General features: G+C 49.4%; 2 protein-coding genes across 11 annotated transcripts in view; one reads left to right on the plus strand and one right to left on the minus strand.

Annotated features, from left to right (window-relative positions):
* The first annotated feature begins 834 nt into the window (after positions 1-834).
* Positions 835-9,973, plus strand: katnb1 (katanin p80 (WD repeat containing) subunit B 1). The gene is made up of 20 exons (XM_015054381.1): positions 835-1,074; positions 1,538-1,642; positions 1,728-1,858; positions 2,086-2,203; positions 2,315-2,415; positions 2,486-2,527; positions 5,215-5,298; positions 5,469-5,584; positions 5,974-6,045; positions 6,114-6,264; positions 6,351-6,541; positions 6,614-6,759; positions 7,489-7,539; positions 7,742-7,806; positions 7,882-8,067; positions 8,136-8,285; positions 8,356-8,432; positions 8,947-9,021; positions 9,098-9,214; positions 9,281-9,973. Exons 2-20 carry the CDS (start codon positions 1,603-1,605, stop codon positions 9,420-9,422), a joined length of 2,055 nt encoding a protein of 684 aa, XP_014909867.1. The 5' UTR covers positions 835-1,074; positions 1,538-1,602; the 3' UTR covers positions 9,423-9,973.
* A 191-nt stretch (positions 9,974-10,164) lies between these two features.
* Positions 10,165-13,078, minus strand: part of kifc3 (kinesin family member C3) — a 45,707-nt gene continuing 42,793 nt past the window's right edge. For 6 of the 10 annotated variants that reach the window (XM_015054380.1, XM_015054371.1, XM_015054372.1 and 3 more), the window contains 4 exons: positions 12,454-12,683; positions 12,236-12,385; positions 11,561-11,690; positions 10,814-11,209 (listed from right to left, as the gene is read on the minus strand). In XM_015054380.1, the coding sequence (XP_014909866.1) occupies positions 10,962-11,209; positions 11,561-11,690; positions 12,236-12,385; positions 12,454-12,683 (758 nt within the window). In that variant the 3' untranslated portion in view covers positions 10,814-10,961. Of the gene's footprint in view, positions 10,640-10,813; positions 11,287-11,560; positions 11,691-12,235; positions 12,386-12,453; positions 12,684-13,078 lie in introns of those variants that run through there. The other 4 variants (XR_001427680.1, XM_015054375.1, XM_015054378.1 and 1 more) reach the window with 4 other exon arrangements.

A 13,078-nucleotide genomic window follows, 5' to 3' on the forward strand; every position in this document is an offset into this window, starting at 1 on the left:
AATGAGGCAAAATCAGATGAAAATGTTAGTTTGAACAAATCTCCATCTGAGAGGACATTGTCCCTGTTCCACCAGACATTTTCCTTGTCCTAAACTAGATTCAGGCGCTGCGTCATCTTGTAGTCGTCATTCAGTGCAAAGGTCACATTTTGTAGAAAGGTTTGCTATTTGGGGGGCGGCATAAAGGGGAGTTCAACTGTGGGATGTAGAAGACATAATTTTGAGGTTCCTTCAGGTCTAGATGATCTAAAAATCTGATAGTTTTAAGCTGTATGGGAACAGCAATTCATATAGAATAAACAACAAAGCTATGAACACATAGCATAGCGCTGTCTATGTGTTATACTAGCAGCAACAATTGTTGCAGGTGGGATTAAATGGGTTAATAAGTGGGGTAGACCAGACGGCCGGAGGAGGCCCAGGCTGACCTCTGACCTCACACTTCTTCTGCAACCTTCTACTCTCAATTCTCATATTTCCATATGATCCATAACAATGATCATCAAAATTATTTTATTTGTAATAATAGTTGTGTTCTTTCATTCATTTTTTGCTTTTGATGAAACTACTTTTTTATCGAATTAGTTTGATTAATAAAACTTGTGTTTTTGTGTGTTCTACTGTTTGTGATTTCTCATTGTTAAAAAATTAAGACTTAAAAACAATCAGTAAGTAGAGCAGAATTAATAATCTGTCATATTTATATATTTGATATTTTCGATTATTGGTATTTTTATTAAGATTAATTGATTAAATAATTAGATTTTCTTCTTTTGTTCGCTGAATTCATTGTTAATAAAGTTGGACGGGAAAATGCTTTTTTTTTCTTTTTTTTTCTTTTTTACTTGAGCGGAAGTGACGTGTTAACTCGGTTGCTAAGCTGCAGCAGAGATCAAACAGCCTGTCAACAGGCAGAAGTGTGGACTCGGAACCTCCTGGAGCCGGTTTAACCCGTACAGCGGTGCCGCTGCGTCCCGCAGACCCGAACCGGGAAGGAGGACTCGTCAGAACCGGTCCAGTTTGCTCCGGTTCGACCTGCTAGCTAGCAGTTGCTAACCAGGTGGTTACCATCAGGTAGGTTTACCTGCTGGCTTCCGTTAGAGGAGCCAGCCACTGGCGCACCTGGAGTAAACCGACCAATCACGGTCCAACAGAACCGTTCGGTGATGATAGGTTCCGGTGGGGCGGAGAACCAGGTCCAGACAGAGTGGGAGCAAACTGGGTCAGAACCTTCCTGACCCGGTTCCTGCAGTACAGCTCTGGTTCTAAGCAGGGCCGAACCAGCTGCCTGAGGAGAAATGGGCTCACTGGAAGAATCAGAACCAGTCCTAGTGTGTTAATACGATCTGGACCCGAAACATGAACATCTCTTATCTGTGAATAACTTCTGGATCCGGTTCAGGTATCCAAACTAAACCCAGACATATACCCTGGTTCCAGTTCTGACCTGGTGCCCTGGTTCTGTCTTTGACCTGGTTATCTGGTTCTGTTCCAACCTTATTCTGTTCTGATCCGGTTCTGTTCTAACTTCCTGCAGGAGGAAGAGGCTCCATGGAGAGGTCCTCATGATTTAACTCCAGAACCAGCCCAGTTTGTCCCAATATGGCTGCTGCCAGCAGCACCAAGATCTCATGGCGCCTGCGTGAGTAGAACCCAGAGGAGAGTTGCGATGCGACCCGGTCAGGATGGGTTCTGGTTCTGAAGCGTGTCATCCTGTTTGTCCTCAGAGGAGTTCGAGGCCCACTCCAGAACCGTGTCCTGCCTGTCTCTGGGGAAGAACTCGGGCCGTCTGCTGGCCACGGGGGGTGAGGACTGCCGGGTGAACATCTGGGCCGTCAGCAAGGCCAACTGCGTCATGGTGAGACTCAGCACCTCCGGTACCAGAACCCAGCAGGTCCGGTCCGCTCACCAATTGGCTGAGGGCCATCTGAGTCCAGATATCAGAACCTGATTACTGATCTGAACTGGGAGGTCCGGTCCAGGATCTGCTGTTAACTTTACAAACGGCTCCCTGAGAGAACCATCTTGGCTCTGAGTTACTGCTACCTCTGACCCGTTCTCTGTTCTGACCCATTTCTCTCTCAGAGCTTGACGGGTCATAAGAACCCGGTGGAGTGCGTCCAGTTCAGCGCGTCAGAGGAGCAGGTTGCAGCTGGTTCCCAGTCTGGATCCATTCGAGTCTGGGACCTGGAGGCCGCCAAGAGTAAAGCTACTTCCTGTCCTCTGACCTGCTACTTCCTGTCCTCTGACCTGCTACTTCCTGTCCTCTGACCTGCTACTTCCTGTCCTCTGACCTGCTACTTCCTGTTCTCAGTCCTGCGGACTCTGATGGGACACAAAGCGAATGTCACCAGTCTGGGCTTCCACCCGTTTGGAAACTTCCTGGCCTCCAGCTCTGTGGACACCAACATCAAGGTGTGTGTTTCTGTTTGTGTGTGTGTGTGTGTGTGTGTGTGTGTGTAATAAGTGTTGATGTGTTTTCCAGCTCTGGGACGTCCGGAGGAAAGGATACGTGTTTCGCTACAAGGTCAGATCTTCAGATCCAGATCAGTAGTTCTCTGTGGTCCAAGGAGTTGTGTGTGACCTGATCCAGAACCACCTGATCCAGAACCACCTGATCCAGAACCACCTGCAGTGGAAGCCTGGTTCTGGCTCTGAATTACATGTTGCTTCACTTTATGAAGCGACATGGAACATTTTGCTTCGCTGTCTTTCCATAACTTTTTTTGTAACATTCTGAATTTACAAAAAAGAAACGCATCATTATCAGAGTTTCCCCCAGTAAACGGCCCGGCGGACGCTCCGCTGTGTTTTTGTGTTAAAAGATTTTAAGTTGACAGGAAATGTAAAAATATTACATTTCCTGTAATATTTCAATATTTAAACCCACAACTAGTCTTAAAAACAACAAATCAGAAAATATAATTAAAATGAATATTACATATTTCCACTTCTTTAATCAAGTCAGCGGCTCCATCGGGCCCCCGGGGCTTCAGGGGCCATAAATGCTAATATTTTAACCCGGACCACAGATAAAATAAATGTACCATTTATTTATTGAGGTTATCAATGCTGCTAAATTTGATTTAATGATTTCAGCATAAATTAAAAGATTTAAATTGGTTAACATTTAAATGTAAGATTTTAAGGAGCTGACAAGTTTACTTTGTAAAAGTTCAAAGAACAATATTCATAGTTAGATTGTTTTGTTACCATAGCAACAATCTGATGCTGCGAGTTTAATCTTTGAGTTTGAGCTGTTTGTTCACAAATACAAATTAGTAAACTGGATTATAACTGATTGTTTTTAGTTTGGCCAGTTAAACTCCTCCTCCTCTCCCAGATTAAATCCAACACAGAAGCTGTTAGAGGTGCTGATGGGGCCCCTCAGTCAGATTCTGCCCCAGGCCTTATCAGCCTTGGACCGGCCCTGCAGGATGAGTTAAATCTGCTGCACTGAGCAGAGATGAGCAACAAACGGCATATTTAATATAATGCTGCTAATGTGGCTTTAGTAGCTCTGACATTTCTGTCTGTTGAGTTTTTAATAAAAGTCACAGAAACTGTTTTGGTCGGTCCAGTTTATGGGACGAGTTTCTCAGATCTCCTCGCAGTCGCACGCATTAACTCTTGCTACGTGGACGAAGCATCAGATATGGTTTGATGCATCGTGTAACCGGAAAAATAATAATAAAACAATATAAAACCAGCGTGATGCGTGACGAGGAGAGGTGAAAGCTCCTCACCTGAACCTGCATGATGAGGTTAGCGCTGGTTCGTTAGCCGCTAACGCTCCGACAACCAGGAACACAGACATGAACTTTACAGGGCAGACAGCGCCACACGCTGGGCAGCGCCCCATATAATTCTGTTCACAAAGATAAATCATTCTCATCGCTCCTCAACGCGCAAATGGCTGCAAACAGACACGCAACTACAAGTTACTCCTGCGGTCCACATAGAGCTGCAACCAGAGCTAACGCGGTTCGTTTTAAACTCTCACCTTGATGCGGAGTTCTCCGAAGAAAAATAACTACCCACACTGTGCTGATGTAAATATCCATACGCTGCGGCCGCCTCGGACACCCTGATTATATTTTAAAAGTTTATTGGGTCAGCGTTATTATACTGACTGAATAAATGCATTATGAGACATATTTATGAGGTAATTTTATTTCTATAGCACATTTTCAGCAACAAGGCAATTCAAAGTGCTTTACATGAGTTAAAAGGAAATACAAACAAAATAAAGTAAAGAAAGAAGAAGAGAATCTAATGCTGATCTAAAGTCTGTAAACTCGGAGCTCCTGTTCAGGGTTGCCAAGTTTCCTCTGGTCTAATTCCATCTCTGGGTTGGGAGAACAGAGTCTAAAAAGTAATTAATGTTGATCCACAAGTTTCCTCTGGGCTTCTGGTCTCTGATCTAAATAGTGAGTATCGACAGTTCCTGATGGAATAAGCTGAAGAGCGACTGATCTAATTCCTTTTCTGGGTTGAAGTCTAAGCTGGAGAGGTCTGTAAACCATATTTGCCCTTAAACCAACTAAACAACAGTTTAGGGGGAGCTGTGGTGGCGCAGGGGCAAAGCATGACCCACATGTTGAGGCCCTGGTCCTCATGGTCACAGGTTCGATTCCCGGCCTGGTGGCGTTTACCGCATGCCTTCCCCCTCTCTCATTACCCACCTTCCTGTTGAACTACTTTCAGATAAAGGCCACTAGAGCCAACATAACATTTAAATTTAGATCCAAAAATTATACATGACCTTTAAAATATATTTTATAAATATATACTTCAGTTTTAAAATAAATGTTATGCAGAAGAAGATGGATGAAAAACAGTTTTCAACTAAATAAGTAGATCTAAAACAATATTTATAGTGTTTCTAGTCATTCTGTCATGAAAAACAATTTATAACTTAAATTATTTAGGGCCACGGTGGAAGATCCAAAGAGCCGATTTTGGCCCCAGAGCCACAGGTTGGCACCCCTGGACTAAACACACCTTATTAGACTTTAATTCAGTCAGAACCGGGGGGTTCTGGATGGGTTCTGGAATCGGTGGATCAGGAAAGCTGCTGTGTCAGGTTCTGGATCGGATCGTCTGGATCAGAGAAAGAGTTCTGATAGAACCTGCTGTAGACTCTGGATCAGAACAGTTAGAGGTTCTGCGTTCCAGAAGCGGGTTCTGTCTGATATCGGCTCGGTTCTACAGGGTCACACAGAGGCTGTGAGGAGTTTGGCCTTCAGTCCAGACGGGAAGTGGTTAGCCTCGGCTAGCGACGACTGCACCGTGAAGGTAAACATCGACCCAGAACCCATCAGAACCATGCTGCTGTCTGAGGAGCTGACCCAGTCCCTCAGAATCCAGCAGAACTCTGACCGGGTTCTGATTTCTGTAGCTGTTTCAGTAACTTCAGACAGAACTGGGTTGGTTCCGCTCAGCTGGTTCTGGTTCTGTCTCTGCAGCTGTGGGACCTGTTCCAGGGGAAAACCATCACCGAGTTCAAGTCGCACTCGGCGGCCGTCAGCGCAGTCCAGTTCCATCCTAACGAGTACCTGCTTGCGTCCGGCAGCGCCGACAGGTCCGGTTCCGCTCTGCCTCCAGAACATCTGTCAGAACCAGAGAGCTGTCTCCATGGAGACCAGAGGTCAAAGGTTGAAGAGGAAGAAACTGATTCTGGGTCTCAACAGATGCACTGATAATCTGAAAAGTGTGGTGTGCTCCTAACGCACATTAATGCTGCTGTAGAACCTAGCCTGCTTCGACCAGAACCAGAACCTCCCTGACCTGCTGCTGGATCACAGTAACATTCACACCACACTTTTCAGATTTTTCTTTGTTAGAACTACAAATCTTTTCCTTCCTCTCACCATTTGAGCTCCGCTCTGCTGGTCCAGCACAGAAAGCTAGTCTGGTTCTGGTCAGCCCGGTTCCACTGGACCGGGTCAGACGGCCTCTTGTCTCTTGCAGGAGCATCAAGCTGTGGGACCTGGAGAAGTTCACCATGGTCGGCTCTCTGGAGGGAGACACGTCTGCCGTGAGGTGAGCTCCATCAGCCTGACCTCTTACCCCGCCCTGTATGCCGCGATGACCTCTGACCCCTCCTCCAGGTGCCTGCTGTTCAGCCCGGATGGCTCCTGCCTCTACAGCGGCACCTCGGACTCCCTCCGGGTTTTCGGCTGGGAACCGGACCGATGTTTCGACACAGTTCCAGTCGGCTGGGGAAAAGTATCGGACCTGGCCGTCTGCAACCAGCAGCTGGTGAGTAGCCCCGCCCCCTCCTCAGCGTGGCCCCGCCCCTTCCTCAGCCAGTGTCTCTAACGGCGCCGTCTCTGTCCGTCCCTCAGATCGGCGTGTCCCACCAGCTGTCCAGCGTCTCGTCCTTCGTGGTGGACCTGAAGCGGGTGAAGCGGAGCGGTGGCGCCGTGATCCAGGGTATCGTCCGGGACGACCGGCCGCTTACCAATCCAGCGGAACCCAGGGCGGCGGCGCTGCGGCGCAACTACGACAGACCCGCCACTGCCTGCAGCTCCCACAGGTCGGCAGCGGGGGTCGCCGACCGTCTGGGCCTGTGATGTCATGAGGTTAACAACCGATGTGATGTCATCAGAATGAAGCGCTCGGACACCGATAGGCGGAGCCCCGATGGAGAGAGGCGGAGCCAGAGCGAGGACGAGGCGGAGGACAAGCAGCCGTCGGCAGAGATCCACAACGCCGACGACTACAGAGAGATCTTCCAGCCCAAACACGCCATCTGTAGGTGGAGCAGAGCAATTACCCCTTGCGAGGCCACGCCCCTTCAGATGCAGGCTCCGCCCCTCACTCCACTCACATACACCTAGTGAAGCTGTCATGTTCCTGAGTATTCATTAGAATATGAAAGTATCAATTAGTATTAATTGGACTATCAATTAGAATATTGTTCTGGACTATAGAGCGCACCTCACTATGAGCTGCACCACAAAGTTTAAAAAAAATCTGGAAACATGCATATAAAAGCCGCTGCTCTCGGTTTTCCACAAGAGGGCAGCAGAGGGCTGCGTCTCTAACGCCGAACCATGGATTCGTTCTCACTGAGCGGCTGTCGATCTGTACTGCCAGATCTTCAACCCTCAACCTAAAAGCTGCATCATATCAACGTCTTCCTGATGTTTCCATGATGAGGGAGGATGAGTTTGACATTTCTCCATCATGCCTGCTGCTAGCATGTGCTTGTTCTAAATGAAAATCAGCACTTTCTTCTTTGATTTCCAATTTTGACTTCCAATGATTCACTTCCTGCTGAAGAGCAGGAAGTGAATCCCCCTGGTGGTTGAAGAAAAATCCACAGAAAAGCCACACCGGGCTACAAGCCGCATGGTTCAATGAGTGGAAAAACGTAGCGGCTTATAGTCCGTAAATATGGTACTAAAAATTCTTCTAACTAGCTGTTGCTAGGTAACACATCTACCTGTTGCTAACCATCCAGGTCTGTTTGTCTCTCAGCTCGAACTCCTCCCAGGATGTCAGAGCCGTTTCCAGCTCCTCCTGAAGACGGTGAGTCTTCCTGGAACTCAGCTGCTGCTCAGTAATCTGATTACTTCCTTCCCCAGGCAGAGCCTCACCTGCCCGGGTCAGGGGTCAGGAGGGGGGTTCTGCTGGCCGGTTAGGTCCGATTCAGCAGAAAGAACCCAGCTGTGGTAATAGCCCTTCACAATAAAAGCGGGGCTTGTTTGTAATTGTTTCCTGTTCCTGTCAGAGAGCGTGGCGGCCGTTGGCCGGCAGCTGAAGGACATGATGCTGCCGTCTCCTGACAAGCAGCAGGTCAGTGAATGCAGCATCATCTCTGCAGCCCCGCTCTGATTGGACCACAGACATGTGACCTCACTGCTCTCTCAGGCTCCGCCCCTCGCCACCTCCACCCCTGTCCAGAGGGTCGAACCCACAGTTGTCGCCGTCACCAAGCCGTGTAGCCCCGCCCCCGGCAGCCAGTCTGCCCCGCCCACCAGGCCGCCACCGTTGCCGCGGGTGATCCCGAGCAGCCGCAACGAGCCGCTGGGACTCAATGTGGCCGACTTCCTGCCGGTGAGCTTCCCGGTTCCTCTGAACCATCAGAACTTCCTGTTAGAGCTGCTAACCATGTCTGGCTGCAGTCCCCAGCCAGCCACCGGGGCGGCGCTCTCACAGACGATGGCGCTCTGGCACAGATCAACAAAGGTCATGACACCATGTGTGTGATGCTGAGCAGCCGCCAGCGCAACCTGCAGACGGTCCGGTCCGTCTGGACCCGCGACGACGTCAAGGTGAGCCGCCGCCAACCACAGTAATCCGATTACTTCCTGTCCTGACACTAAGGACCGTTCGTCTGCGCAGAGCGCTCTGGACGCTGCCGTGTCCATGAACGATCTGTCCATTGTAGTGGACGTCCTGAACATCGTCAACCTGCAGCCGTGAGACACACACACACACACACACACACACACACACGTTTGTCTGGCTATCTTTGTGGGGACTTTCCATTGACCTCCATTCATTTCTACAGCCTAAACCTGACCTTTACCCTTTTCCTAACCCTAACCAAAACTCAATTCATACCTTAGCCCTAACTCTGACCCCTGACCCAAAAACAGGGTTTCCCCTCATGGGGACCAGGCTCCGGTCCCCACAAGGAGCAATTGGTCCCCACAACGTAGTATATGTCAGGAAAATCGTCCCCACAAGGTATTACAAACAAACGCACACACACACACACACACACACTCTTGCCTTGCTGTCTTGGTGGGACTTTCCATTGACTTCCATTCATTTCTACTGATCCTTATCCTAAACAAAACTCAATTCACATCTTAGTCCTAAATCTGACCCCTGACCCAAAAACAGCGTCTCCTCTTGTGCGGAGTGTTTGCGCTCCATCCTTCCTGGGAGCATTTGGGTCGGAACCAGCAGCTTGTGGTTCTGTTTCAGCTCCTTGTGGAAACTGGACCTCTGCACCACGGTTCTCCCTCAGATCGACAAGCTGCTGCAGAGCAAATACGAGAGGTGAGACCCAACCAGAACCAGAACCAGCTGGTGGGTCTGGGTCAGGACCAGAACCTGACCCTGGTTCTGTTTGCAGCTACATGCAGACCGGCTCCACGTCGCTGAAGCTCATCATGAAACATTTCTGGACTCTGATCTGCGATACGCTCAGGGCGTCGCCGGCGGTGGGGGTGGACATCACCAGGGAGGAGCGGTGAGTCACCTGCAGGGGGCGGCACAGGGCCACGGCCCACCTGTGACCTCTGACCTCTGTCTGCAGGCACCAGAAGTGCCGGGAGTGCTGCCGCTACCTGAAGAACCTGAGCAACGTGGTGAAGAACCGGGCCGGCCAGGCCGGTCGCCATGGCAGCGCCTTCAAGGAGCTGCAGCTGCTGATGGCGCCGCTGGACGAGGCGCTGTGACCCACTCTGGACCCGACCAGAACCGCTTCGGATGGAACAATGTTTTCCTGTTTCAATGTTGGATAAAGCTCCAGAACCGGGCCGGAGCTCCAGAACCGGGTCTGTTCAGTTTGTTTTATTTCTGCGGTTCAAACTTTTTCAAATTAAATCATTTCCAGAACTTCAAAAGAACCTTTGAATTGAACCGGATCAGAACCGTTCATGAAGCAGCAGCATGGTTCTGCTTATCGACCCGTTTGGCCCGGTCCGAATCAGTGGGGCCCGACAGCAGATCAGAACCTCTGCACCCGAGAGTTCAGTAACCCGACATATTGCAGCATGCTGCCAGCTGATTGGCTCATTATGCACGAAGCTGCTCCATGATTGGACGGCAGGAACCGGTCGGATCGGCTGATTGGCCGATAGAGCTGTGAAAGGAAAACACTGGAAGTTCTGCAACTGAAGATTAATCTGGATTATTACTTCATAAACTGTAATCCCAGAGTGAGAATCTGATTCTTTCGGGTCGTTTATAGAAATTCAAAGTTTGTTTTTTTAAATATTCTGACGAAAAGCTGCAGCTGGCAGCATCCAGGTGTCTCACCTGTCCAGGTGTCCGTCTCTCCCAGGAACTGGCTAACCTGGACAATTTAGTTTTATTTTCCATAAATAAAGTTTTTCCTGAGTTTTTTCCGTCTTGCTGAAATGTTTTTTTCTTGTAGGAAAACATTTAGCAGATTAATCTGGAGCTACAACCAAACCATCAGAACGTTTCAGGAAGTTTAATAAAAACATTTAGAAAACAATCAGACAGATGGACTGGATCCCGGCCGACTCTGGAGCAGAACCACTCCAGAGTCCAAACCCAAATGAGATCCAACCAGATCAGAACATTTACAGGTCAAAGTTCAACTAAATAAAAACAGTTCAGGCAGCGGCCTGCGGGGGCGCTGCTGGGAAACAACCTCAGAGTAAAGTGCAAAAACAGAAGGAATTCTGAGGATTCAGTTCTTTAGAGAGGAACAGTTCAGTTCAGGAGGAAGAGTCTGCTCTTCATCGTCTGCTACGTCACGTCAGAACTCCTCACAGTCCAGCAGCAGTTCTGGTCCGGTTCTGTGAAGTCCGGTCCAAGAAACAGAAGTACTGTCTGTTGTGGTGACGGCCGGGTTCAGTCCAAATCCCGGGCGTCTCCCTGGACGTCCCGCGTTTCTCAGGCGTTCAGTTCAGCTTCAGTCGTCCTGTAAACAGAAACCTGGTCAGAACCTGATTCTGATCCAAAGAAACGCATCCAGTCAGGAACACAACCCGACCCGCAGCGGCTCTTCCTCCCGGCCAGCAGGGGGCGCCATCGGAGCCCCGCCCACCACAGAAACCTCCCAGCATCCTCGGCACCGCGCAGCTCCATATGTTCATCAGTAAACTTTATCGGACCGGACGTCCAGATTTATTCCAGATTATCTCAGAATGGAGTCAGATTATGGGATGTTTCCATCAGACTGGCTGCAGCGCGGAGGAAGCAGAAACATTCCCAGCATGCATCTTGCCAGCAGCAGCGTGGGCTCAGTTCGCCCTGCGCAAGGCCTGACAGGCACACACACAAGCTGCAGGGGGTGGAGACAACACAGGGCACCATGCCATGCTGAGGTCGCCATGCCGACCCCAACCTACCTGCCCGCCGTCTCCTAGCAACGGGCCGGCTCTGTCTACCTGTCTGTCTGGAAACCAACCAATCAGAGCACAGAATGAAGACACAGAGGAAGAAGGGCAGACGGACAGCAGAGGCGCTCCGTCTCTGGGTCCGCTCCGACCTGCAGCCAGGAGGCACAGCTCAGTTCCCACAATGCACTGCAATACCCACAAAGCACTGCAGGTAGCCCGCAGCAGGCTGCTGGAGCATTTATTAAAGTTGGATGAAAATAAATGAAAGAAGCTCAGACCTGACAGGACACAGTCTGTAAAAGAATGAGAACCTGACTTCCTGTTTAGATAGTCTACAAAATAAAAGCCTCTTTAAGTGAACTTTATTCAATCTGAAAAACCAGGATGAAGATCATCTTCAAACGTTCCTGTTTTTACTCTGGACATAAATAAATAATCCACTTCAATCTAGAAACATGAAGGAATGCGAGGAGGTCAAAGGTCAACAGAGGGGTGTGTACCTGCAGCCAGCTGCGACTGGGAGCGCCTGCGGGATCCGCTGGGCGTCCTGGAGGCCGAGGACAGCGTAGAGCCGGCGCTGCTGGCCCGGGAGATGGGGAGGGGCGCCGGCGTGACGGGCGGAGAGTCCAGCTGGAGAACCAGAGAGTTTATGATGAAGATCAGCTGCAGCAGGCAGCATGCACCGCTAGCAGCAGAGATGAGCCTTAGCTTAGCATTTTAGCACACTTTGAAAACATTTAGCACACATTCTGTTCAAGAATTTATCCAGAAATTTTAAATTAGAGGACGTTAATTTACTTTGCTCTTATTTCAGCTGAATAAAGTTCAACGTCTGTCGACATTTTGCTTTTAGACTAAAAAAAACAGCTGAAGTTGAAATGTTCTGCACTACTGTGGCCATTGCTCATGATAATCACGAGTGCATTAGTATTAGAATTTATGTAGAACCGATGATGCTTGGATTCTGCTAATGCTATAGCGCTAATTAATGTTAGCATTAATTCCATTAATGCTAACATGCTAGTGATTAAAATTTGTTCCACTATTGCTAAAGCACTAATGATGAACGATTAAGGCTTTAGCAGATCCAATGCTATTGCTTTGTGCTTTAGCATTAGCACAAGTAGCTTTTCACTGGTTCTGCTGCGTGTGAGGTGGCGGATCCCGGTGCGTACCTCTAGGCTGTCGTGCGTGGGCGAGGACGACGTGGACGAGTTCTCGTGTCTCTTGGACGAAGCGGCAGAGTTGAGCTCCACGCTGCGAACGCGCTGAGCAAACTTCAGCGAACACACCGACTCGCTCACGTTGCCAGGCAACGGAGACACCTGCAGGAACAGCAGCGGTGAGTAGCGGGACGGGACTGCGGCGGCCGGGTTCTGGCCTCTGGACTCACCTGGACCATCATCAGGGTCTTGCTGTCTCCGCTCAGAGAGTCCTGCAGCAGGTAGGTGAGCCGCGAGTTCCTGAAAGGGACGTGGGCGTGTCGGCTGCGCAGCGCACTGATGACATCACCCAGCGCCGACAGCGATTTGTTGATGCACTGCGCTTCCCGGAGCCGGCTGCCCTCTGCTCCGGACTTCCCAATCCGCTCCGACCCAGCCAGGTCCACCAGGTTCAGCTTCCCTGAACCAGAACGATGAAAAACACAGAATCATTTTAACGCCAAAAGATCAGAATGAATGCTAACAAAAGCATGGAGAGGCGCTTCATTCAAAACAAACTCAAAAAGCTCAAGAAATAAGTAAGAATGTAAAAGTTATCCTTAAATATTTGTTCACATTTCATTCAATAGTATTTAATTTTTTGACTGAAATTGCTTTCCATACAAAACGGTCTTACTGACCGTCTCTGATTGGTTACAGTAACTCTAATCTGATTGGCCAACAGCAGCAGAGGGCGGAGCTAAAGCAGGATCATAATGATGTTTGTTCGCGATTCTCGGTGGGAATTTTGGCCTTTCTGGCCTTCCGTAGGCCAGACAGATGGATCCGGACCACCGGTGGTCAGAAAGCAGAACC

This window comes from Poecilia latipinna, unplaced genomic scaffold (genome assembly GCF_001443285.1).
Source record: "Poecilia latipinna isolate Pla-1442-1.1 unplaced genomic scaffold, P_latipinna-1.0 Scaffold1247, whole genome shotgun sequence".
NCBI classification, from domain to species: Eukaryota; Metazoa; Chordata; class Actinopteri; order Cyprinodontiformes; family Poeciliidae; genus Poecilia; species Poecilia latipinna.